At 48.9% G+C, this 24,649-nt stretch overlaps 1 protein-coding gene and 2 pseudogenes across 2 annotated transcripts; all 3 read left to right on the top strand.

Annotated features, from left to right (window-relative positions):
• Positions 1-2,421: 2,421 nt before the first annotated feature.
• On the top strand, positions 2,422-4,896 carry LOC119238970 (chymase-like; annotated as a pseudogene).
• A 527-nt stretch (positions 4,897-5,423) lies between these two features.
• LOC119238078 (epimerase family protein SDR39U1-like) lies at positions 5,424-7,869 on the top strand (annotated as a pseudogene).
• An 11,292-nt stretch (positions 7,870-19,161) lies between these two features.
• LOC119238966 (mast cell protease 8-like) lies at positions 19,162-22,170 on the top strand. 2 transcript variants are annotated; one of them, XM_037503157.2, is made up of 5 exons: positions 19,162-19,220; positions 20,402-20,546; positions 20,876-21,011; positions 21,249-21,506; positions 21,939-22,170. In XM_037503157.2, the coding sequence occupies exons 1-5, from the start codon at positions 19,166-19,168 to the stop codon at positions 22,092-22,094; spliced, it is 750 nt and encodes a 249-aa protein (XP_037359054.1). In that variant the 5' UTR covers positions 19,162-19,165; the 3' UTR covers positions 22,095-22,170. The 2 variants fall into 2 exon arrangements, with proteins under 2 accessions (XP_037359054.1, XP_054545473.1); XM_054689498.1 differs by having other exon boundaries at positions 21,249-21,501; positions 21,939-22,002.
• The last annotated feature ends 2,479 nt before the right edge of the window (positions 22,171-24,649 follow it).

Raw genomic sequence — 24,649 nt, 5'->3', positions numbered from 1 at the left:
CCTCCCAGTGAGAGTATTTGTGTTCTCTCTTTTGAATGAAATCAGCCATGTACCAGGTCAAACTCCCTGACTTCTCCTATCCTCCCATCGCTCCCTCCCCTCTGCCCACACATGCCACCAGCTCCCACCTGTGCCTCCCCAGCCCATCCACAGTGGCACAGGTGGACCCTCTGCCTGGCCACCAGGAGGAACTGTCTCCCAACAGAATAATGGAACTCACTTCCCAGAGACCCTCAGGGAGGCTCCTTCCTGGATCCCAGCCCAACACCCAAAGCAGATGACTGGGAGGAAGCATGTGTGGCCCCACTTCCCACACCTGATGTAGGCCATGTCGCAGGAGCTCCTCCTATTCCTGAGCCCCCATCTTGGTCTCCCTGTGGCTACAGCTCAGCGGGATGTCTGCTCTGGGCTCTGTCCCCACCAGGTCCTGTTTGCCAGCTCCCTTGTGTGTTTTCAGCAGGGCCTTGGGGAGGACCAGGTTGTACCCCCCTAATCCTCATGGCACCAGTGACAAGATGACAGATTGTGTTCCCACCTTAGACACACCTCCCACTGGAGCAGGGCTGCTCAGCCCTCATCCACCAGCTGCCCTACAGCCTTTGCTAGAGCTAAGTCAGTTGCCAACTACTCGCCTATTAGCTTCATGTCTTCATGTCCCTCTTGGAAGAATCTTGCCAGCTGATATCTCAAATAAGTGCTAGGTTTGTTCCGGGCTCGTGGTCTAAGAGAGAGAAGGAAAAACATGTTGAGTCTCTTCCCATTAGTTTTTATTTAATTTGGGGGTAATATTTTCACTCCTCCATAAGTGCTCATGTCCCACTCACCCTCTTTAAGCCACCTGTCCAATACCCCACCTTCCTCCCTCCGCCTTCCCCTTCTCCTGCCCTCCTATTCCCCCTGGCAGAATAGAGGCAATACTGGACTTTCACTAACTCCAAGATTCACTCCTCCTTTGCCTGTGTGTGTGTTTTCATTATCTATATTGCACAGATGAGTGGAACCATCTGATATCTGTCTTTCACTTCCTGAATTATTTCACTTAACATAATCTCCTTGAGTTCCATTCCTTTTGTACCAAAAGACACTGTTTCATCTTTTTAATAGTTGTATAGTATTCCATTGAGTATACATAGTCCACAGTTTCTTCATCCATTCATCTGTTGGTAGGACTTGGTTTGGTACCATGGGTTAACTACTGTGGACAGTGCTGCTATGAACATAGCATAAGTTTTTTCATATTGGACTTTTCATATCTTTTTGATAAATTTCTAGCCGAGGTACTGCTGGACCATATGAGATACCCATTTTTATTTTCTTGTGCTATCTCCATATCATTTTCCATTGAGGTTGCACCAACTCGCATTCCCATCAGCAATGATGGAGAGTTCCTTATTCTCCACATCCTTGTCAATATTTGATATCTTCATTGTTTTTGCTATGGGTTATTCTCACAGAGGTGAGGGGTATCTCATTGTGGGTTTTTTTTTTTGTTTGTTTTTGGTTTTTTTTTTAAAGAGGCACGTATTTTATTTATTTATTTGTTTGTTTGTTTGTTTGTTTATACATGCACTGGATACAGTCAGAAACGCGGGAGGGTGAGAGAATTCACCAGAGCCAGAGCGGGGAGCAGAGCAGGCAGAAGGACGGAAGTACACTGCTGAGGGGAGCAGCGGGTGGCAGGAGAGGTCTGCGCGCCATGTGGGCCCCTCCTCCGGTGGCTGGGGAGCAGCCGGGGATCGAACCTGCGCCGCAGAGGCCAGGGGCAGCTTTGCAACCCAGCGCTCAACCGCTGCGCCACCGGGGAGGCCCTCTCATTGTGGTTTTATTTGCATTTCCCTTCTATTGATAATAAGTGATGTTGAACAAATTTTCACATCTCCAGGCCTTGTGAATGTCTTCTTTAGAAAAAATATCTTTTTAGGCCTTTACCCCAGTTTTTTGATTGGGTTGTCTGCTTTTTTCATTGTTGGATTATTTAAGTACTTCGTATTTTGTGGAAATTAGCCCCTCACCACATGTTAGGTGCAAATATTTTTCCCTATAGGTAACCTATTTTTTTGTGTATGATGCTTTCTTTTGAGGTACAAAAGCCTTTAGTTTAATGTAGTCCCATTGTCTATTTTTACTTTTGTTTCCCTTGCAGAGCTGTATGAGTAACTTGCATCTTTTCCCAAATTCCCCAATGAGGCACCATAGTTGAGCATTTAACCTGGAACCAGGACTTGAAATTTCAGGTCTCTCTTCACTTATAATAAAACAGATGGCAGCTCTGGGGCAGCTGCTGATCGGAAAGACAGTCAGCTTAGAATGAGGAAAGAAAATCACCACGCAGTTCCTGTGGTTATCAGCCTGCCCTGCCCTGCCCTGGCTTGATGGATTATAAAACCCACAGCTGGAAAATAGAAGCAGCACTCGCTATCGGAAGCCTCTCTGAGAAGATGCATCGTCTTCCTCTCACCCTGCTGTTCACTGTCCTGTGCTCCAGGGCTAAAGCTGGTGAGTCTCGGGCCCTTTCCACTAGAAGCCGCAGATTCAGCTCCTACAACAAAGTTTAGTCCAAATAGAGTTGACTCTCAAAGAGGGTTCCAGGCTCTCTCTTCAAGAGCCAGAGTGGAAGCTTCCACTTGGGATGTGCCCACCCATTGTCCGCAGCCTATAATAGTTCTCAGGAACCCCACGTAGATTCGGCACATCCCAGAGCAAGTAGAAAAGGAGACATATGTGTCTTCTCAACACAGAAGGTGAGAGCATGTATGAGGGCCTAGGCCCCCTTCATCCTCTCCATTCCAGACCTCACAATGTCTGGTAATATGGTGTTCGGACACCATTCACGGGCTGTGCAGAAGGATGAGACAGGAGCCTGGAGAGACTGGCTTAGTGAAAAGGAGGGCTGAGGCAGGGGCAGAATGGGAGTGGGGGAAAGCCCAGATGAGCAACACTTGCATGGCTGCTACGCCTCCATGATGGGAGGAGAACTCAGTGGGAGGCTGCGGGAGGGGAAGGAGGCACCAGATACGTGAGAGGGAGGATAGACAGAGCACAGGGCCAGGGTGAGTGAGGAGAAGCCTCTCCCTCTTGAACCCAGCTCGCACATTCTGCGGAGAGAACACCGATGTGCTCAGGCCTGGGTTCTCTGTTCCAGGGGAGATCATCGGGGGCACAGAGTCCAGGCCACACTCCCGCCCCTACATGGCCTATATGGAAATTGTCCTTCCCCAGGGTAACCTAGCCACATGCGGCAGCTTCCTGATAAGAAGGAACTTTGTGCTGACAGCCGCCCACTGTGCAGGAAGGTGAGACTTCAGGGCTGTCTACCCCAAAACAGAGCTATAGAGCAAGGGTAAGAACCAGGAGCACACCCTTGGGGGACCTGAGGAGAGGCCCTTGACCTGGGTCAGCCTTAAGAGGAGGCAAACTTGGGCAAACATCACAGAAGGTCTGATCCTCAGTCACTGAAAACACAACTCCCCTACAAAGCATCTCTCTTGCTCCTGTGTGGTTGGTGCCCATACAGGGCGCCCTGAATTAGGAAATGCTCGTCCTGCTCTGGGTCCTCCATGGACTCTGCTCAGTCCCCAGCAACTCCAAAGGTCCTGGAAATTATCTCTGTTCCCTGAAAACTCCCTTCCCTGAGCAAGACTTGAGCCCCCCCAATGCCAGAAGTGAACCAAGCGAAGAGGGGTGGCAGCATCAGGTGACCCAGTGAAAGACTCCACTTCCTGTTCCCCAGAACGGGCACATCTCAGACCATCACTGTCTCCCCTTGTCGTTCCGTCCCCTCACAACAGGCTCATAGTGGTGGTCCTGGGGGCCCATGACACAAGACAGAAGGAATACACGTGGCAGCAGCTCGAGGTCATAAGACAGTTTCCTCATCAAAGTATGACGACATGAGTGTCCAGCACGACATCATGTTACTGAAGGTGACAAACTGTTCCTCCCTTCTCTACCCCCTGTCGTCTCGTCTTCTCCCACGGGTCCCCATACCCCCAACCTGCCTCCAGACTGCACCCCAGCAGCTCAGTCCTCTGGATATGGCGCCATTGGTGCTGTCCCACCTTCCTCTACTGCCCCAGGTTCCTTGTCCAGAGTTCCTTGTTCCTTGTCTACTGCCCCCTCATTCCTTTCACAGCTCAAGGAGAAAGCCAACCTAACCCTGAGTGGGGACCTTTCCCCTGGCACCCCAATTCAATGTCATCCCACCTAAGAGGATATACCGGGTGGCCGCTGGGAAAGAACAAACGTGTCCAGCCCGGGCTCCCACACTCTGCAAGAAGTGAAGCTGAGAGTCCTAGAACCCCAGGCCTGCGGACACTTCCTCAAGTTTGACCACAATCTCCAGCTGTGCGTGGGCAATTCCAGGAAGACAAAGTCTGCATTTAAGGTGATCCTTGGAATAGGATGCTTCTCCACAAATCACTCTGCAGGGACTGGGCTCTCCTGAAGGAGATGGGGTGAAGGCTGCCGGGCAGCGCTGGCTTTGCGATCATGGCGCCTGGGAGGCGGGAATGTCTCTCTATGGAGCCTCTTGCGTGGCCGCGTGCAGCCCCTGACGGCCCTCCAGGCCCTGCACGGGCACACAGGGTGACTTTATTTTACGACACAGAGAGGTTTAGAATGCCAGCACGGGGAAGGAGCCAGCACGGGGGCGAAGAAACGATAAAATGATAGGCCGAGGAGAGAGAAATGATAGTACCAGAGGATGGGTTGTCTTGATTTACTGATGCGCCAAACTGAGGGACATCCAGAACTGGGCTGTTGAAGTAGATTCGGATTTTAGATCAAGAGCTTTTTTTCTGCAGTAAAATCTTCCCTCCTCAGACTTCCCCTCAGTCTGTCCCCGCATCCACCCCACTCTCGCGCCTGGCGATGACATAGGCGTCCGTCTCTCTGAATCCTTCCGGGTCCGGGGCAGGCCCCGCCCCGCCCCGCGCCTGCTCTGCCCGCCCCCACGGAGCGCGCTCCCCGAACGGCACATGCGCAGAGAGGTCGCCCGCGTCTAAAGGGGAGCCCTGGCCAAAGACTCCAATTCTGCGCAGGCGCAGTAGGTCCCGGTCGCGATGCGGGTGCTCGTGGGTGAGGGAAGAGTTAAAGGAGTGGGGGGCGGGTGTAGGGAAGATGAGACGGAGATGCAAAACTGGGGGCCACTCCGAGGGGGGCACAAGGACCCTGGCCTGGAGATTAGGCCTTGCCCTGATCCCGCGACCTGGGTCACCTGCGCCTCGCGGGGAGGGCGGGAAGGACGGGGGAGTCTGGAAACGGGTGGGATGGCCGAGGGGGCCGCGGCGGGGACGCGGGCGTCCCCCGAGGATGGTCACCTCTGGCTTTCCGCGCAGGTGGAGGAACGGGCTTCATCGGGACAGCCCTCACCCGGCTGCTGAGGGCCAGGGGCCACGAAGTGACCTCGGTCTCCCGGAGCCCGGGCCCGGGCGGGTCTCGTGGGTAGGTCGGGCCCGGGCGGGGCGGGCGCGGGGCGGGCGCGGGCTCCGGGCATCTTGCTCTCTCCCCAGGACGCGCTCGCCACGTCCGGGCTGCCCGCCTGCGATGCCGCGGTCAACCTGGCAGGAGAGAACATTCTCAACCCTCTGCGAAGGTCAGCCCGGGCGCTCAAGCTCACAGTCATCAGAGCAGAGGGAGGACAGGAACCACTCTGATGAGACCCCTGACCTGTGGAGGCAGGACTGCCGGATAGAAAACCAAACCCATGTCCCGGGCCACTCACCCTGCACCTCGCCTCACACCCACCTGCCCTGAACCCCGCAACCGCTTGGCTTTGTCCTCAGTTGTAACACTGGATGCCCCACAGAAGATACGCCTTATCCCTTGCCGGGAGGGATAAACCACTTCTCTAAGCCACAAACAGGGTTTTACTGGCCCAGGGAAAGAGAGGGTGTGACATTTGCATGTGTATTTAGTAGCTTTCATTTCCCGTTTTTCCTGCAGGTGGAATGAAAACTTCCAGAAAGAGGTTCTTAGCAGCCTCCTGGAGACCACCCAGATGCTGGCGAGAGCCATCTCGGAAGCCCCACGACCTCCCCAGGCCTGGGTCTTAGTCACAGGTGTAGGTATGCGGCAGTCATAAGCTCCTAAATTTAGTCAGGGGAAGGGGGAGCAGAGGGGAGGCTCTTCTAGCTGTAGGTACCCAGAGTGCTGGGCTTTACCAGACACAGGAACCTTCCAGCCCCTGAGTCCAAGTACTTTTCGGTCAGTGGGGATCCTTGGAGAAAAGGGGGAGTGGGTAACACTGCTCCCAGTGCCAGGAAAAATTCCACCTATTCCCTTGCTTTTCACAGCACAGTTCTCTAGGAAAAGAATTCCTGGTTCTGTATTTCACCTCGGGGATCAAATAATTGCAATTACAGTATGTATACCCTTCCCTATTCTAAGTGCCTTGGTCCTCACAAACACCCTGTGAGGTAGGTGCTATTATTAACCCCATTTTGCAGATGCAGAAGTTCTGCCCAGAGAAGTTATGTTACTTGTCATAAAGTTAAGAAATGATGGAGCTAAGATTAAAGTCCAGGCAGCCTGGCACCCAAGCCTTTGTTCTCAACCACTGCTCTCCATCAGCGGCTCAGCTTAATCCTTCACCAAAGAGTTGTTCCTCCAGGGCTGGAGAGATCAGCTCATGACTGAGATCAGAAAATATTCATGACTTGTCTTCCCACGTGGAGATCCCAAAGGCTCAGGTGGGTGAGGCCAAGGGAACCTGTGACTGGGAAAGGTCAGGCAGGACAAGCTATCCAGGGCCAGGGCAATGGACGCAATTCTCCGGCAGCTTACTACCAGCCCAGCCTGACTCGGAGTATGATGAGGATAGCCCTGGAGGGGATTTTGACTTTGTCTCCAACCTCATAACCAAATGGGAAGCTGCAGCCAGGCTTCCTGGAGACTCTACAAGCCAGGTGGTGGTGCGCTCTGGTGAGAAGCCGGGGTTGGGTATCAGACTGGATCAACCTCCTTCAACCAGCGTGGGGCCGTGGGGGTGTCAGAGGAGCTGAGCTTCCAGAGTGGAAGAGTGCCACCATTTCTGGCCGGCCTGCAGATGGGAGGATGGAGTCCTGACGCCCCACACCCTCGCTCTGCTGCAGGCTGAATCATAAACCAGCTTGCAGAGTGAGGAAGGGGAATGGGAGGAGCAGAACCGCCAGGCTACCTGGAGGCTGCAGGGCCTGCTTCAGTCATCCCTTTTGTCTGTTCTAGGGGTTGTGCTGGGCCATGGGGGCGATGCCATTGGTCACATGCTATTGCCCTTCCACCTGGACCTGGGAGGCCTCATCGGCTCAAGCTGCTAGTTCTTCCCTTGGCAGCCTAAGGCACACAAGGGACTTAGCAGCAGGGAATTATGTCCCCTCTGGCACATGAGGGACTTAGAAGTTATCTTGACCCTAGCTGTTTATGCACACTATGTGCAGGGAGTTCTGAATGGAATGGTCCAGCCTCTACCCCTACAAATGCACTGGAGACCAGGACTTGACCTTTTGCTGATCTCTGACCTCTGGATAAATCTCAGATCATTGAGCTAATGAAAGCAGCAGACACAACATACCACATAGTGCAAGGTTCCTCTGTGCTCCTCTCACCAGAATAGGACAAGCAGGGCTGCAGATACCCATGAGAGAAATGTTGGGTCATCCCTCAGGACATTAAAGATGATTAATAACAAGTAATGAGAATTCAAATCACTTTATAATTTTGTTTTCTTTTTAAAATTTTCCAACAACTGTAGAAATTAATTGCAAGTAAAAATTCTAAAAACTAGGAAAGAGATCCTAGTTTTCTATCCCCAGCTGCTCCCCGGTCACTGGAGGAGGGTCCCACATGGTGCGCAGACCTCTCCTGCCGCCCGCTGCTCCCCTCAGCAGTGTACTTCGGTCCTTCTGCCTGCTCTGCTCCCCGCTCTGGCTCTGGTGAATTCTCTCACCCTCCCGTGCTTCTGACTGTGCCCAGTGCCTGTATAAATAAATAAGTAAATCTTTAAAAACAATAAAAATAAAAAAATAATAAAACTCAATGCTCATGTAACACTATGTCTGTGGGAGATTGAAGTAATGACAGTTTTCCTTCCTACTTTGCATATTCTTCATGAACATATATTAGCACAATACTCAGAAAGGTAATTTATTTTTAAATAAGATCCACTACTAAGCAAATTCAAATTTATTCACCTCCATGGTTATATTTGGGGATAGACATTTTATTTGGGAGAATGCTATTGCAAATGGAATTGTATTAATTTCTTTTTTTGGATTATTCATTGCTGGTGTATAGACTGACAACTGAGCTTGTATGCTGCCATTTATTTATTTATTTTACTATTGCGGGGTGGGGATTTTGTATAAAGGGCAGTCATGTCATCTGCCAATAGTAGTTTTACTTCATTTTCTCCATTATGTATGCCTTTTATTTCACTGTCTTACATAATTGTTCTGTCCAGGACTTTGAATTCAATGTCAAATAGTGGTGGTGAAGTGTACATATTTATCTTGTTCCTAATATCAATCTTTTACCACTGCATAAAATGATAGCTTTTGGATTTGAATAAACACCTTTTATGATGTTATGGAAGTTTCCATTTATTCTTAGCTTGCTGAAACTTCTTCCCCCTTAAAACCATGAATGATTTTCATTTTGTTAAATGAATTTTCTGCATCTGTTGAGATGATCGTGTATTTTCCCTTTATCCTATTACTATGGTGAGTTACACTGATTGAATGTCTAATGTTGAACCACCCTTACTTTTCAGGGGTACATCCTAATTGCTCATGGACTATAATCCTTTTATTGTGTTGTTGGACTCAATTTGATAGTTTCTTGTGGAGGAACATTGCATCTATTTTCATAAAGGACATTGTTGTTCCAGTTTTCTTTTGGTATCTTTGGCTGGCTGGTACCTGGGAATGCTGGCCTTTCAGAATATGGGAGGATGTATTCTTTCCTGTTCAATTTGTTCTGAAGAGTGTCAATGAGATTGGTGATAATTCTTGAAATGTTTAGTAGGATTGACTAATGATACCAACGAGGTAGCTACTGATATTTCTTCATGTCACCAATGAGACAGCTGAGATTCTGACATGGGAAAGTATTTTCCTCTTTGCTCATGTCATTAAGAGTGGAGAGGGAGCAAGGGTTCGAATGTAGGAGTCTGGTTCAAAAGTTGGTGATCTTATCCAAGAACTGCAAATGCACTGTTTCCTACATTACCAAGGAATCTTGGGAAAGATAAAGTGTTGCTGAAGAATACAGTTTCTCTTTATATTGCTAATGTTAGCAATTCTGCTCTCTTAGAGGAGAAAGGTTCCCTATCATGATGGAAACGTTCATTTGGATCACACAGTTCCTTTCCTTAAAAATATTTTAAAGTATATTAAAAATCATTTTCTTCTTTTTATCCTGATGTTCTTTCCCCACAGAATATTGAGCCTGGCGCATGAGGGGCATCCCCCAGAGCCGTAACCTCTCACATGTCACATCCAGAGCCTGTTGGAAGTGGACAGGACCATTCCTTCTAGGTAGTGACACTTAGCACAGTATCAGGACATTCCCACACTGACACATGGCATTTGCTTCTACTGCTGTCAAGTGATTTCTACTGCTTAGCAATGCTTAGCAGTGCTTCTACTGCTAAGTCGTATCACTGTCTTATGTTCTGCTTGAAATCAGAATCTATAGGCGTAAGGGGCCAGAACTTGGCCATAGCCAGTTTCATTTAACCACAAGACTCAGCCATGTTGTAGAGAGAGTCTTGCCTCAGCTATATTTATCTGTGCACTTCTATTAGGAGGCTTGGATGATAATCAGAATTTCTGGGGTACTTATAAGATATCAAAAACACTTAAGGGTGAGAGCTATTAGGGAAGGAGAACCGAGGCTGTGTGCTATAGTGGGAAGGTCACACTTCCACTTGCCTCTGGTGAGAATGGGGGAGAGAGGGCAGGAAGGTAGGGAAAAAGTCTATAGGAAGGAGATGCAGCTATGGCATTTTCAGAGGTTTGGTATATACTAGTCACCTTATAACTTCTCCTTGTAGCCAAATCTATCAATAATTATGTACCAGTCACCAACAAGGAGGGAGGCTTGTGGTCAGGTTGGGGATAGTTCAGCAAAACCATGGAGTGAGTAAAAGCCTGGGGTGCTGAGAGAGCTACAGAGGAAGACAGGAAAGTGAGTGTGGGTTTGAACACTGTGGCCACTTTCACTGAACTGTGGGCAAGTGTCACAATACAGACTCAGAAAAATCTGTTTTTTCTGCACTGCCGGAAAGGGAGTCACTTAGAAGGTAGGGGTCATCTGGGTTGTGGTGTACGTCACCTTTGATGTGATCTTGGACAACACTCAAGATCCTTCTTAACACTGCCTCACCTGAGGAACTTTACCCAGAAAGTTTGCCTCCTAAGGCCATTTCTTTAACCAGAAAGTCACATCTTAACCTTCACAGAAAGAGGTTCTTTCTTCCCCATCACACCTGGGGCCAGAGGTGTGCACTATTTACAAGTCTCTACGGGATGTGGCAGATGGTTGGGTTTGGGGTAGGTGAGAGGGCTGCTGGTGAATCATTTGCAGAATCTCTAATACGTGTGTGCATAGACTTTCTGTTTCTGTATATAACATTCAGGGAGATATAGCAAATATTGTATTTAGAAATTCTAATTCTCAGAAATTTTTTGTCATATACTCTATTTCCCTTCAGTGTTGGTAAAACATATGTTATTGTAAATGCTCCCTGCTATTAAGTTCCTCTGTTTCTGACCAAGGACCAGGAGGCAACCATTCAAGTCTATGTGAACAAAATAGAAGATCTGGACCATTCCAGCCCATCCCTCACAGTGCTCCCATGAGAATTCAGGTGTTACAGAGAGCTGCTGGGCCTTTGGGAGCCTCCTACCAAAGGAACTATGATAGGACGACATATGAGACACCAGGGATCGGAGAGGCCAGAGCTGGGCTGACAACAGGAGCAAGAATTTCTCTCATGTACAATTTCCTCCATTCTCATCTTCACATTCACCGTCCACTTTACCCGCCACCTTTCGTTGCAGCTGTACTCTCCTTGCTTATCACTGGCCAGAACCTCCAACATGACACTGCAAATGGCCCCTTGTTTCTGGTCCCTACGCCTGGGAACTGAGGGTCCAGCTGTGAATGGACCGGGTGTCACTCACCAAGGCGCTGCCCTTGCCCTTGCCCTTGGACTTGAGGACTCAGCTTCCAGCCATTCACCCAACTCCCCCTCTCCTGGCGTCACAAGCTGGGGCTGGCTGTGCAGCTGCCAGTATCTCAGCTGCCTTCACAGAAATCCCTACTGGAAAATGGTGCTCAGTGAGTCCTGAGGAAAAAACACGGGGCACATCAGTGGGGTTAGCTGGGTCCTTTTCTCCCAGAAATCTCATCTCTGCCTCAGCCTCACAGCATAGGGCATCAGACGGTTGTTTCCTAAGCCTGTAGACGATGTAACAGGCCAAAGGAAAGGTTTGTCCCAAGAAGGCGTCCCTGGAAGCCGGTCAGTGTCCCAGAGCAGAGGGCTTTCCCAGGGAAGTGATGCCTGTAGAAGGGAACACTAGGGTGGATGTGGGGCACCCAGAAGCCCTACAAATAATTGAGGTTGTCATTAGGTAGCTGTTTTTAGCCCAAATGCAGCATAGGGGGAATCAGCAGTGAGGGAGACACGGGGCATTGTTATTAACCCACACCTTGCCATGTCCAAAGCCTGTATAATTTTTATATTATGTTACTGAATTCTCTGCCTTCTACAGGGGATTGACCATAACCACATTTAAAAGCGAAACAGACTTAGGCAGGATACAAAATCAACACACAAAAGTCAGTAGCCTTCCTATGCACAAACAATAAATCTGAAGAAGAAGAAATCAAAAAAAATCCCTTTTATTATCGAAACAAAAAAAAATCAAATACTTGGTAATAAATCTAACAAAAGAGGTAAAGGACCTATACAAAGAAAACTATAAAACCCTGTTAAAAGAAATAGAAGAAGACACAAAGAAGTGGAAAGACATCCCCTGCTCATGGATTGGAAGAATAAACATGATTAAAATGGCCATCCTACCAAAAGCAATATACAGTTTCAATGCTATTCCAATCAAAATTTCAATGTCATTCTTCAAAGAAATAGAACAATTATTGATGAAATTCATATGGAATCACCAAAAACCCCAAATAGCCAAAGCTCTCCTGAAAAAAAAAAGAAGGGAATGGAGGTATCACACTCCCAGACTTCAAACTATACTACAAAGCCATAATCATCAAAACTGCATGGTATTGGAACAAGAACAGACACACAGACCAATGGAATCAAATAGAAAATCCAGAAATAAACCCACAGATTTATGGTCAACTAGGAGCAAAAACTATGCATTGGAGCAAAGAAAGTTTGTTCAATAAATGGTGCTGGGAAAACTGGGTTGCTACATGCAAAAGAATGAAGCTTGACCACTACCTCACACCATACACAAAAATCAACTCAAAATGGATTAAAGAACTAGACATAAGACCAGAAACCATAAAATACATAGAAGGAAATATAGGCGAAACACTACGTGATATGCACATCAAAGACATCTTTACAGACACATTACCCAAAGTAGTGATAGTGAAGGCAAAGATCAACAGCTGGGACTACATCAAATTAAAGAGCTTCTGCATAGCAAAAGAGACAATAACAAAAACAAAGAGAAACCCCACCAACTGGGAGAACATTTTTGCACACAACACTAATGATAAAGAACAAATCACAAAAATCTGCAAAGAGCTGATGAGACTCAACAACAAAGAAAATAGTCCAGTCAAAAAATGGGCAGAAGAGCTAAAAAGAAACTTCTCTGAAGAGGAAATGCAAATGGCCAACAGGCATATGAAAAAATGTTCAACATCACTTGTCATCAGGGAAATGCAAATCAAAACTACCATGAGATAACATCTCACACCAGTGAGAATGGCACATATTAAAAAAACTAGCAACAACAAATGTTGGCGAGGATGTGGAGAAAAAGGAACTCTCCTGCACTGTTGGTGGGAGTGCAAACTGGTCCAACCACTATGGAGAGCTGTGTGGAGATTTCTGGACCTACTAAACATAGAGCTTCCATATGATCCAGCAATTCCACTCCTAGGTATTTACCCAAAGGACACAGAAACATCAATTCCAAAGAACACCTGCACCCCTATGTTTATAGCAGCACTATTTACAATAGCTAAGCTTTGGATACAACCCAAATGCCCAAAAATAGATGACTGGATCAAGAAGATGTGGTACATATACACCATGGACTATTACTCAGCATTCAAAAAAGATAAACACATGCAATTTGCAGCAACATGGATGGTGCTGGAAGGGATCATGCTCAGCGAAATAAGCCAGAAAGAAAAATACCGGATGGTCTCACTCATAGTAGGAATCTAGAAAACTTAAATAAGGGACCAGGAAAATGAATAACCATAAGAAAGTGAAAATCAAAATCAACAAAAAACTATGAACTAGAGACACTCTATAGGGGGTGAGGGGGCAGGGAGGGGAGGGATTGGGGTCAAACTAAGGGGGTTGCAATTGTATGGGGAATATAAAAATAAAATTTATTTTTAAAAAAAAAGTGAAACAGACTTAGAGATACTGGGTGATGAGGCTGAGGTCACACAGTTTCACACACACACACACCCAATGCAGGGCACCAAGCTGCACTTTCCTCTATACATGATAAGTGGCGAAGCCACATTGGGCAGATGTTGTGAGCAGAACAGAGTGTTTTCACAGTTGCAGTTCTCCCAGAACAGCTGTTCACGTGACTCTGTTGCTGTCTCTCAGGGATCGTTGCCACAAGGGCCCAAAAACATCTTCGGGGACTGCAGTGATGGTGGGTTGGACAGAAGGAGAGCTGCGAGCCTCTCTCTCCCAGTTGGAAAAGACCTGACCTGGGGGTGGAGTCCAGACTCCTGTTCAGCTATGCACCTCCATTGTCATTTCTGGGCCTCCCCCCCAACCCCAAAAGAGGACAGGGCTACAGCAGATGCTCTTTAGTCCTTGTTACCCATGACACCTCCCTCAGATGAACTATGTATCAAGGCTGCTCTTGGAAACCATGTATCTGTACCTACTCCTCAGCGTGTACCTACATATACATACGTGGACACGGGGTATGTTTTTAGGATACAAATTGTGTATATTACACATGCATGTATGTGTACACATATATTTGTGTGTGCTTATGTGGATGGTTGTATTTTTTTATTTCTACAAATGGTTGAAAACAAGACAGTCGGGAAACAGAAAGGCACCCTGGATCCATTATTGGCTGTGGGGGAACAAGAGCGTCAGAACGAGGGATGGGTGTGGCTGATCATTGTGACTTTGTCCCCACAAGCTCCAGCTTCCCAAGCACTGAGCAGGGCAAGAGGGTTGTTCATCCTTGGTTTAAATTCTCGGCTGTGCTGCTACAGCCTCCACTGACACCCCTACAGGCCCAGGACTCCCTAGTTCTGGTCTGGAGAACCAGTATTTCTTGTCCCCGGCAAGGAGCAGAGGCGCTCAGGGACCTGAGATGCCAGAGATGGGTCACAGCCAGGAGCAGCAGCTGCTCCTCACCCACGCTCAGCCACGCTGTCCTTTTCCCTTCCCCGTCCACGTTAGCCTCCCGGCCTTTGGTGGGAACTGTATTCTCCTTACTTAATCTTTTGTTTGGGGGTGCTTTTCCACAAGGGAAGGGCATGAACCCCTTCACTGTCCCTCTCTGAGCTTCATCTTGGTGTACTTGTCTCACGACACTTCTCAGCACTCAAACAGTTATGTTCTCAAACCCTGCTCTCAAACACTCAAACACTGTTCTCACCTCATTTTGAAAGTGGCCAAGATCTTTGAGATGTTCCGTTACAGAGGCCTTTGTGGGTAACAAGACGTGAGAAGCACATCTTCAAGGTCAACAGGAATCGGGGGGAGATAAAACCCCCATGTGAACATGGATTTTTATTGGGGGGGGTGTGTGTTGGGCTCGGGGAGATGTGCACCCACAACCATGGCTGAAGTTGACTCCAAAGCCACAGGTCAGATTGGCGTCCAGACCTGGGAGTGGGGGCGCCGGGCAGGCCAGGTGCAGGGGACCCAGAGCCAGCAGAGTCTGACCCCAGTGTGGCCTCCACGCCCAGAACTGAGTGTCTCTGTGGTCACCAAGACCTTGGATATCAAGGATGTGGCAGTGACTGTGATGTCTGGGATGGAGGCACCACCTGAGCCTCCCTGATCTGGTGTGACTTCAGGAAGAAAAGGAACTGTGCTGTCTTCCATCTCAGCGTTCAGACTGGACCTCACACCCCAGAGCAGTCTGTCCAGTCCTGCAACAGACTCTCCCTCCCTTCCTGTAGGGGGCACTCGACCAGGAGCCGGGTTACCATGCATGACCAGGAGACTGGCTCAAGACTGACCATGTTTCACTAACCCAAGTTTCTTCTGGAATCCCTGCATTAAGGTGACATTCCTCTTGAGAGTTCCTTTTCCATGTCCACCGTGGGAATCCCCCCAGATACTGAGAATAAGGTGATACAGGGTGCATCAAGTTTCTGAGGAAGCAACTGGTGTTCAAAAAAATATCAAAAAAGATTGATTCTCTCTCTGTTCCTCTCCCCCTTCCGTTCCTGCTCTGGAAGCACAGGAGGAATCTCATCAGGCCCCTGACAGTCTGCACTCAGGATAGCCACAGGCTGCCCACAGGCGGGGTGCAGTGGGTGCAGCCCTCTTCTCCTGGACACACCTCCGGTTCCTCCTCTGCTCTCCTGGCCATGCTGGGAGGCCACACACTTCCCCCAACACTCTCTGATGGAAATTCTCAGAACTCAAGGCTGGGACCTCCTAGACTGGGTCTCAAGTGAGCTTTTCCATATCTCCTGCCAAGTTTCTTGAAAGGTCAGAAATAGCTCGTAGCAGAGGGGTAGGCCCACCCTCTCCCACACTGCGTGAACTGCATTCTGGACAAGCAGGGTTAGGGGTGTGGACTCCAGAGGCAACGCTCAGATATTCTTGCATCCATCTTCTCCTGGCCAGCGCATGGTGTAGAGGACGAAGGAGTGATGCCCAGGTGGGGACAGTTATTCTGAATAAGAGGTTCTTGCTCCTTGTAAAGAGAAACCTGGTGGCCTGTACCCCAGTTTTTGTATGCATAAATAAATTTTTAAATTAAAAAAAGAGGAACCCAGGTTCTCAGCAGGGTTTACACACGTCTCCATGATCCGAGAACATCGGTGGCCCTTAGAGGAAGACACTGGCTTCTCAACTCTTTCATTAGCTGTGAAATACCCAGACAGGAGAGCCAGGCCTCTCATCCCACCAGAGCACATTCAGGAGACGGTGGGAGGAACCTCGGTTTCATCCTGAGGCTGGCAGCGAAGGATGCATCAGGCAGCAGGTGTGCGGCCTCCTGCCCTCCCGCCCTCACTCCATCTTTGCACTCGCCCTCCAGGCTGTGTGCCCACAGCATTCACCCCGCACCCTGTCACGTCCCACTGACAGGCAGGCGTAAACCCTAAGACAGGGACACATGGCCGATGCTTGTATGTATGGAGGACTCTCCACACTGAAGACATGGAGTAGCAGGCCGTCTCCCCAGGAAGGGGCAGAGGACAATGGGGATTACACCTGAATTCAGGGGCTCAGACACTCCCTTTGGAAAAAGGAGGAAGTTCGGGGGTGGATGTGCAGGTGGTGACAGGACAAGAGGTGTGGACTTGGTGCCCCCACACTGTGCACCCCATCATGGTGATGGGTAAAGCTGATGTTCTATGTATTTTACCACAGTAAAATGTAGTCACAAAGGCAAGACTCCTCTGGAACAGAAGACACTAAGCGCTCATGGTCGAGGAGTTGCTGGAGAAAGTGGGCAGCAACCTCCTCACACTCTCCACGCCTGGTAGGAGCAAGTTCTCCTTCAGCTACTGGGGTGTCTGCAAGGAGAAAAGGCACCGTGTCTGTCTCTGTTCACCCTTGGCAGCCCCACCCCACCCTCCCCCTGTGAACGTGACCCTGAAGCAGAGCCCTGGTGAGCTGGGCCCAGTGGGGCACCTGAAGAGGCGCAGCTGGACTGGGAGGAGGAGCTCTGGGGGAAGGGCCAGGGTGGGGGACCCTGCCCATGTCATGCTCCTTTGTCCCACTCTGAGTTCTCAGAGCTGTCTGGGTGTCTACACTGATGGTTTAGGTCTGTTCGCTTGTCTGTTGTTTGTTCCTACTAGGTGGAGATATTTTCAGCAACTGTATCTTTAATCACTTTTCTGCCCTGTTGTCTGGGGTGGAGGGAATCCTGCCCATGACCTTTGTCCTGCTTTGAGATCACTGAGCTTCCTAATGTCCACATTAATGTTTGGGTTTGTTTCATGAAAACTGAAACTTTTTAGTCAATGTAGCCTCCATACTATTACTCCATTCTCCCTCATCTTCTTGGGTTTATACTATACATATGTGCATTATTCAAATTCTCCAGGCTTCATGAACTTTCCTTTTTTCTTTCTAGTTACTAAAAAGTATAGAGAAATTTCAAATTCATTCATGAAACCACAGTGCAGCTGCGTCTCACGACATACTGGCTAAGCTCAGGTCGGGGCCTCTGTCCCAGGTCAGAGCAGCTGATTCATGAGCAGGCAGGGGCAGCTGAGACAGGGGGATCAGGGATTGGGCCAGTGTCACATGCACACATGCCTGCCCCAGAGGGTGGGCCTAAACCTGTGAGTGGTTCCTCCGGCCTCCCCTGATTAGCCCATGAGGTGGAGGGGGAGCCCCAGGTAGTGTCCCAAGAGTTCGAGGAAAATTCTCTATCAGAAAAAGTGAAAACACTGCCCAGCAGATTGGAAGTCAACTATGAAAACTGTGAAAACCTCGTGGTTTGTGACAAGATGCCTTCAAATGATAACCAATGGCTCTAGGTCAATATTACACACTACATCATTGATTTTCTAAGTTGCCAAAATTTCATAAATATTATCACTGGGTACTTAACTCAATGTGTCCAACACAGTTACTTAATTACTCACCCCAACATTGCTGCACACACTTGGGTTTGCAACTTGGGGGTGAAGAGAGACAAAAGTCATAAAAGAATAGGACATGACAGCCATTAACACACAATCACACCTGGGACAGGAAGGAGAATGAGAAGACACTTTACATGTTTCACCTTCTGGTAATCAGGAGATGCAAAAGAAGAATAATGTTCAGCTTCAGAGATCATGGTCTTCTCCAATCCGTGTTAATGTAAGAAAGAACACAGAGAAGTAATGTAAATCTACAGTGATTGCTTGTCTCCCAAGTAGATTCAAACCTTGAAATGTTTCCAGGCAACAGCTGACAGTCTTCAAGCACCCGTGCAGAGACTTGGGGTCCTCACCCGAGGTGAGGCCTCAGGGTCTGAGCCTTAGCTCACATCTTGGCATTAATGGAGCCCCAGGTTCCTCAGCCAGTGACAGGAGTGACCTGGGACACTCAGAATGACTGAAAAAGTTGCTTCTCCTCCTCAGACTCTGCCTCTATTCCCAAAACTACTTTCATACAGGGACTTTATACCTTTGACCTTGCCACAAGTTCAGATCAACACTGACCTTAGGATGAACCTGGGCCTGGCACACACATGAACTCAGTAGAGTCTCTGTTCCTCACCCACCCCCAGCAGTTTCTGCTTGTCTGAACTCACCAACACATGATGGATGACCAGGCTCTTGACTATGTATTTCAGGAGAGACCACTGCCTCCTTTTGCATGGAAATAACTCTTGGGTTATCACCAAAAGGAAGCTTACATGTAGGATTGAACAGGTGCTCACATCTGGAGAAGCACTTGCCTAAACACAAATTTAGGTGACTGGGGTCATATTCCATCAGTAGAGGGTCTGTGTTAGAGTGGGGGGACACCATGCAGGTAATGTCCATTCCACAAACCCCAGGCCAGGGTCTTCTCCTCCTCGGCGTGGTCATCCCTCCATGGCCTAGGGATGTGGTTCTTGCAGCTCCCCCACCACACAGACCAGAAGGAAGTGGGATATGGTGAAATGCGTAACTTAAGAATGTATCTAACCAGGAGGGGCTCAGTGGTGGCTGAGCCCGCCCCTTCTTACTTCACCTCCAGGGTTGAAAAGCTGGAGGGAGGAAGCAGGGACCACATCAGACCTTATCAGCCTCAGAGAAGATGCTGCCCCTCCTGTCCTTGTTGGCCAGTGTCCTACTCTCCAGGGTTGAAGGAGGTAAGTGACCCTCTCTATTCTCAGCTCCACCCCCACCACACAGGCTTAAACCACTTGTGACACTTCCATAGTGTCCACTGAGGCTCCTGTGAGCCTTCCTTGCTCAGAATGACTGAAACTTGCTGAAACCCAGACCTGTCTCTGAATATACAGGCACAGAAATCCCAGCAAAGGAAACTACTCCCACAAGACTTGGGGTGTCAGCTCCTTTCCATGGCTCTCGCTCCTGTCACCTGAACAGGGACTTATATTTAGGATGGGCAGGATGCAGGGGAGGGGAGAGCTGGAGTTGATGTCCATAATTTCCATTTTGCACACCTAAGACAGGTTAGATTTCTGCTATGGCAGGTGCTGTCCTCTGGACCAAGAATGAAGGAGTTTTCTTAAATTCAGGGTCCAATTGTCACCTTCTCCCTGCCCCCACTCTCTGGCCACTCAAATCCAGAGGAAAACTCAAGACACTAAATGAGCCACAGCATGTGGCCTCATCATGCTCACAAGGCCTAAGGACACTGACTCCCACCAGGCTCCTCCCACCCATTTCCCCAGCCCACTCTGATTTTCAAACTTGTCTAATCTTCCCCCTCGATCCTCTAGTCAATTTCTAAAAAGACAAATCTGTGCTGGGAATCAAATTTATTAGCACCACTCCTCTCTGCTGCTGACAAAGGAACTGGAGTATTCACTGTGTGCCCAACAAGCCTTTTGGGAGCGTGTACCATGTGGTTGACTCAGGATGGGGAAAATGAACCCTGAGTTTTCCACTGCATAGGATCCAATTCTTCAGGTCTGAGACTAGGCCAAGCCTGGAGTAGGCAGGACACAGTTTGGCTGAGAAGTGTGTGAACAAGAGTCAACCAGGCTAGGTCAAAGCAACTAATTTCAGGTCTTCTAGACGTCTATCCTGAGCACACATCTTTCCCCAGAACATGTGTTTGAGGGTTTAATATTCAGTCAGGCAGAGCTCCCCACTCCACAGATGAACTGAGAACCAGGTGAGGAAACATTCCCATGTCCCCATGCGCCCAGGAGGCCCGAGTCCATATCCCATGGTGTTGGGTCCTTGAAGACCACGACAGCCCACCCCCGCCGGGGTCATCTCATCCATTGTTTCAGCCTGCAAGGCAAAGCCCGAATCTTTTTTCTATGAACCAAGAGATTCAGGAAAGTTTCTCTTTCAGGAGAGATCTATGGGGGCAAAGAGGCAAAACCACACTCCCGGCCCTACATGGCACTTGTACGTTTCTATGGTAACAGAGAAGGTCATTGTGGGGGTTTCCTGGTACAAGACAACTTCGTGTTGACAGCAGCTCACTGCGAAGGAAGGTGAGGAGAACAAATGGGGCCTTAGCATCCTGGGACCTCCTACACGGCACCAGGCAATTCAGGAGGTTCCTGAGCACTCAGAGCCCAGACAGGAGCCCCAGTGACCTGTGTGGCCGGGTTAGAGCAAGTGTGGGGTTCCTGGAGCATCAGAGGGAGGGGGGCTGCTGAACCACCATCACAGCCTGGGTCACCTCTGCATAGCAAGGAAGGGGGATACCGACCATCCCCTCCTTCCAATCTACTCAGCTGGGGGTCTAGAGGCTGCGCTTCAACCTGCCCTCCAGAGTCTGCGCTGAAGCTTTGGACTTCACAACCCCCTTGTTTTACAGGAAAATCAGTGTCACGCTGGGAGCTCACAACATCAGGAAGAGCGAAATCACCACGCAGGACATCCCTGTGCTCAAACCCTTCCCGCATCAGGACTATGATCCTGAGACACGTGTCAATGACATCATGCTGTTGAAGGTATTGTCTTGCTGACTTTAGGGGCATCTGCACAAGTTACAGGAGCGAGCACCCCACCATGGGTATGAGTTTCCGCCTCCCTCCAACTGGACGCTCGTCCCAGGTCATTGAACAGAAGGGGGCTAGGAGTAGACACTGACGGGGGTTGCGGGAGGGCAGTGGGTACAGGCAGCCTCCCCACAGGCCTGAACCAAGTGTAGGCCGGGACATGAATTTCCCCTTCTCCTTTCTAACCAGCTGGCATTCAAGGCCGATCTCACCAAGGCTGTGAAGCCCATTGCCCTGCCGCGTCCTCGGGACTTTGTAAAGCCAGGGCAGGTGTGCAGCGTGGCGGGCTGGGGAGAAATGGCTGGCGGCAAATCTCCAGACACACTTCAAGAGGTGGATCTAAAAGTGCAGGCAGAGAAGAAGTGCAAGGATCTCTTCCCAAATTACTACAACAACTCCATCCAGCTGTGTGTGGGAAAACCTAAGTCCAAGAAGGCCACTGGTAGTGTAAGGAGACAATCCCCTTCCCAGTCTTGCCCCAGGGTGTCTGTGACATTGGGGTGCATGACCAGGCTTCGCCCATATCACAGAGTACACAGGGCCAGGCTCCACGCGTGGGTGGAGTCACGTTCTTCCCAGCACGGGGGACCAGGTTCCCTCATTCAAACTCTTGGCCTTTGTCCTGGGGTAACAAGAAGGAGCCTGTGCCTGGGCTGAGCTGAGGGGGTCACAGCCAGCATTGGGAATGGTGGGGAGAGTCAGACAGGCCCAGACGCTGCTGTCCCCCTACAATCAAGCCCTGGTGTCTGATGACCATTCAGTCTCATCCCTGGGACACCTGAACCCTCAGAGGGAGGCAGAAAGGACTAGGGGATGATGAAGCTGAGGGGAGGGCAGCCAGAGGGTGAGGGCTGAGACTTGTCACTTTTCTCTCTACAGGGGGACTCTGGGGGCCCGTTCGTGTGTAAAGGTGTGGCCCAGGGTATCGTCAGCTATGCTTACAAACGTCCTGACGTCCTTCCCCGGGTCTTCACCAGGATCTCCAGCTTCATGCCCTGGATCCACAGAACAATGAAACTCTCGCAGGATAACTAGACCACTGCCACCTGTTCGTGGTCTCCATCTGAACTTATGTGGGTGTGACTGACTCTTAATAAACACCATTGCCTAGTAAGAGTATTTGTGTTCTCTCTGTCTGTTGAATGAAATCATCCATGTACCAGGTCACACTCCCCATCTTCTCTTGTCCTCCCATCACCTCCTCCCCTCTGCCCACATATGCCACCAGCTCTAACCTATGCCTCCCAAGCCCATCAGCATGGGCACAGGTGGACCCTCTGTCTGGCCACCAGAAGGGGCTGTCTCCCAACAGAACAATGGAACTCACTTCCCAGAGACCCTCAGGGAGGACATGGCTCCATCCTGGATCCCAGCCCAACCCCCAAGGCAGAGGACTGGGAGGAAGCATTTGTCCCCACTTCCCACAACTGACGTAGGCTGGGTCCCAGCAGCCCCACTTCTCCTTGAGCCCCCTCCTTGGTCTCCCTGTGGCTACAGCTCAGTGGGATGTCTACCTGGACTCTGTCCCTGCCAGGTCCTGTCTGCCAGCTCCCCCCTGTGTTTGTAGCAGGGCCTCAGGGAGGACCAGATTGTACCCCCCTAATCTTCACGGCACCTGTGACAAGGTGACAGATAGTGTTCCCACCTTAGACACACCTCCCACTGGAGCAGGGCTGGTCAGCCCTTGTCCACCAGCTGCCCCATGGCCTTTGCTAGAGCTAAGTCACCTGCCAACTACTCATCTATTAGCTTCATGTCTTTATGTCCTTCTTGGAAGTATCTTGCCTGCACATATCTTGAATAAGTGCCATGTCTGTTCCGGGCTCGTGGTCTAAGAGAGAGTAGGAAAAACATGTTGAGTCTCTTCCCATTAGTTTTTTATTCAATTTGGGGGTTATATTTTCACTCCTCCATAAGTGCTCATGACCCACTCACTCTCCTCCAAGCCACCTGTTCAATACCTTCCCCTTCAGCGCCCTCCTGTTCCCCCTGGTAGAATAGAGGCAATACTGGACTTTCACTGACTCCAAGATTCACTCCTCCTTTGCCTCTGTGTGTTTTTTCATTATCTATATTCCACAAATGAGTGGAGCCATCTGATAATCTTTCACTTCCTGAATTATTTCACTTAACATAATCACCTTGAGTTCCATTCCTTTTGTCCCAAAAGACACTGTTTCATCTTTTTAATAATTGTATAGTATTCCATTGATTACTAGTCCACAGTTTCTTTATCATTCATCTGTTGATGGGACTTGTTGATGAGTTAGCTATTGTGTACAGTGCTGCTATGAACATAGCGTACGTTGAGTCTTTTCATATTAGACTTTTCATATCTTTTTGATAAATTTCTAGCCAAGGTACTGCCGGATCGTATGAGATATCCATTTTTATTTTCTTAAGACATCTCCATAGCATTTCCCATTGAGGCTGCACCAACTTGCATTCCCACAAACAGTGAAGGAGAGTGCCTTTTTCTCCATATGCTTGTCAACATTTGTTGTTTTAATTCTTTTTGATATGAGTCATTATCACAGGGTGAAGGGATATCTCTTGTGGTTTTGATTTGCATTTCCCTTCTATTGATAATAAGTGGTGTTGAACAAATTTTCACATGTCTGCAGAATGTCTTCTTTAGAAAAATATCTACTTAAGCCTTTACCGCATTTATTGATTGGGCTCTCTGCTTTATTCATTGCTAGATTATTTAAGTACTTTGTATTTTTTGGAAATTAGCCCCTCATCACATCTGTGATGTGCAAATATTTTTCCCTATAGGTTGTCTATTTTTTGTGCATGATGGTTTCTTTTGAGGTACAAAAGCCTTTTAGCTTAATGTAGTGCCACTTGTTGATTTTTACTTTTGTTTTCCTTGCCACGGAATTCAATCTCCAAAGATATCTTTGAGTTAAAGTCCTGTGCTGAGTTTTCTTTCCAGTATTCTATGTTTTCTTTCAAGTAATTTATGGTTTTGTTTCTTATATGCAGATCTTTAATGCATTTTGAATTAAATTAATGTTGATGTATAAAGTTAAATACAGATCTAGTTTAATTTTTTCCATGTGGCTATCCATATTTCCCAGTACCATTTGTTAAAGAGGTTTTCTTTTAGTCGTTGTATGGCTGTAGCTCCTTTGTCAAAGATTAGCTGTCCAGCACGACATCATGTTACTGAAGGTGATGACGTGTTCCTCCATTCTCTACCTCCTGTCATCTCAGTCTTCTCCTGAGGGTCCCCATACCCCCAACCTGCCTCCAGGCTGCACCCCAACAGTCTGTCCTGGATGTGACCGTCCTGTGGCACCGTTGGTGCTGTCCCTCCCACCTTCCTCTACTGCAACCCCCCCCCACCCCCCGTCCCTTGTCCAGAGCTGACAGCCCCTCATTCCCTCACAGCTCAAGGAGAAAGCCAACCTGACCCTGGCAGTGGGGACCCTACCCCTGGCACCCCAATTCAATGTCATCCCACCTGCGAAGATGTGCCGGGTGGCAGGCTGGGGAAGAACAAATGTGTCCGGCCGGGCTCCCACACTCTGCAAGAGGTGAAGCTGAGAGTCCTGGAACCCCAGGCCTGGGGACACTTCCCCAAG

This window comes from Talpa occidentalis, unplaced genomic scaffold, assembly GCF_014898055.3.
Source record: "Talpa occidentalis isolate TD23 unplaced genomic scaffold, MPIMG_talOcc4v2.1 talOcc4.11, whole genome shotgun sequence".
Taxonomy (NCBI): domain Eukaryota; kingdom Metazoa; phylum Chordata; class Mammalia; order Eulipotyphla; family Talpidae; genus Talpa; species Talpa occidentalis.
Note: the sequence above shows the minus strand (reverse complement) of the source record. Positions and strands in the feature narration are given on the sequence as shown.

Bases quoted from the DNA above. Each gene is read 5' to 3' on its own strand.
- LOC119238966 (XM_037503157.2), top strand. From the start codon at position 19,166: ATGCTGCCCCTCCTGTCCTTGTTGGCCAGTGTCCTACTCTCCAGGGTT. The intron at 19,221-20,401 runs GTAAGTGACCCT...TTTCTCTTTCAG, and splicing joins ACTCTCCAGGGTTGAAGGAG to GAGAGATCTATGGGGGCAAA. The intron at 20,547-20,875 runs GTGAGGAGAACA...CTTGTTTTACAG, and splicing joins GCAGCTCACTGCGAAGGAAG to GAAAATCAGTGTCACGCTGG.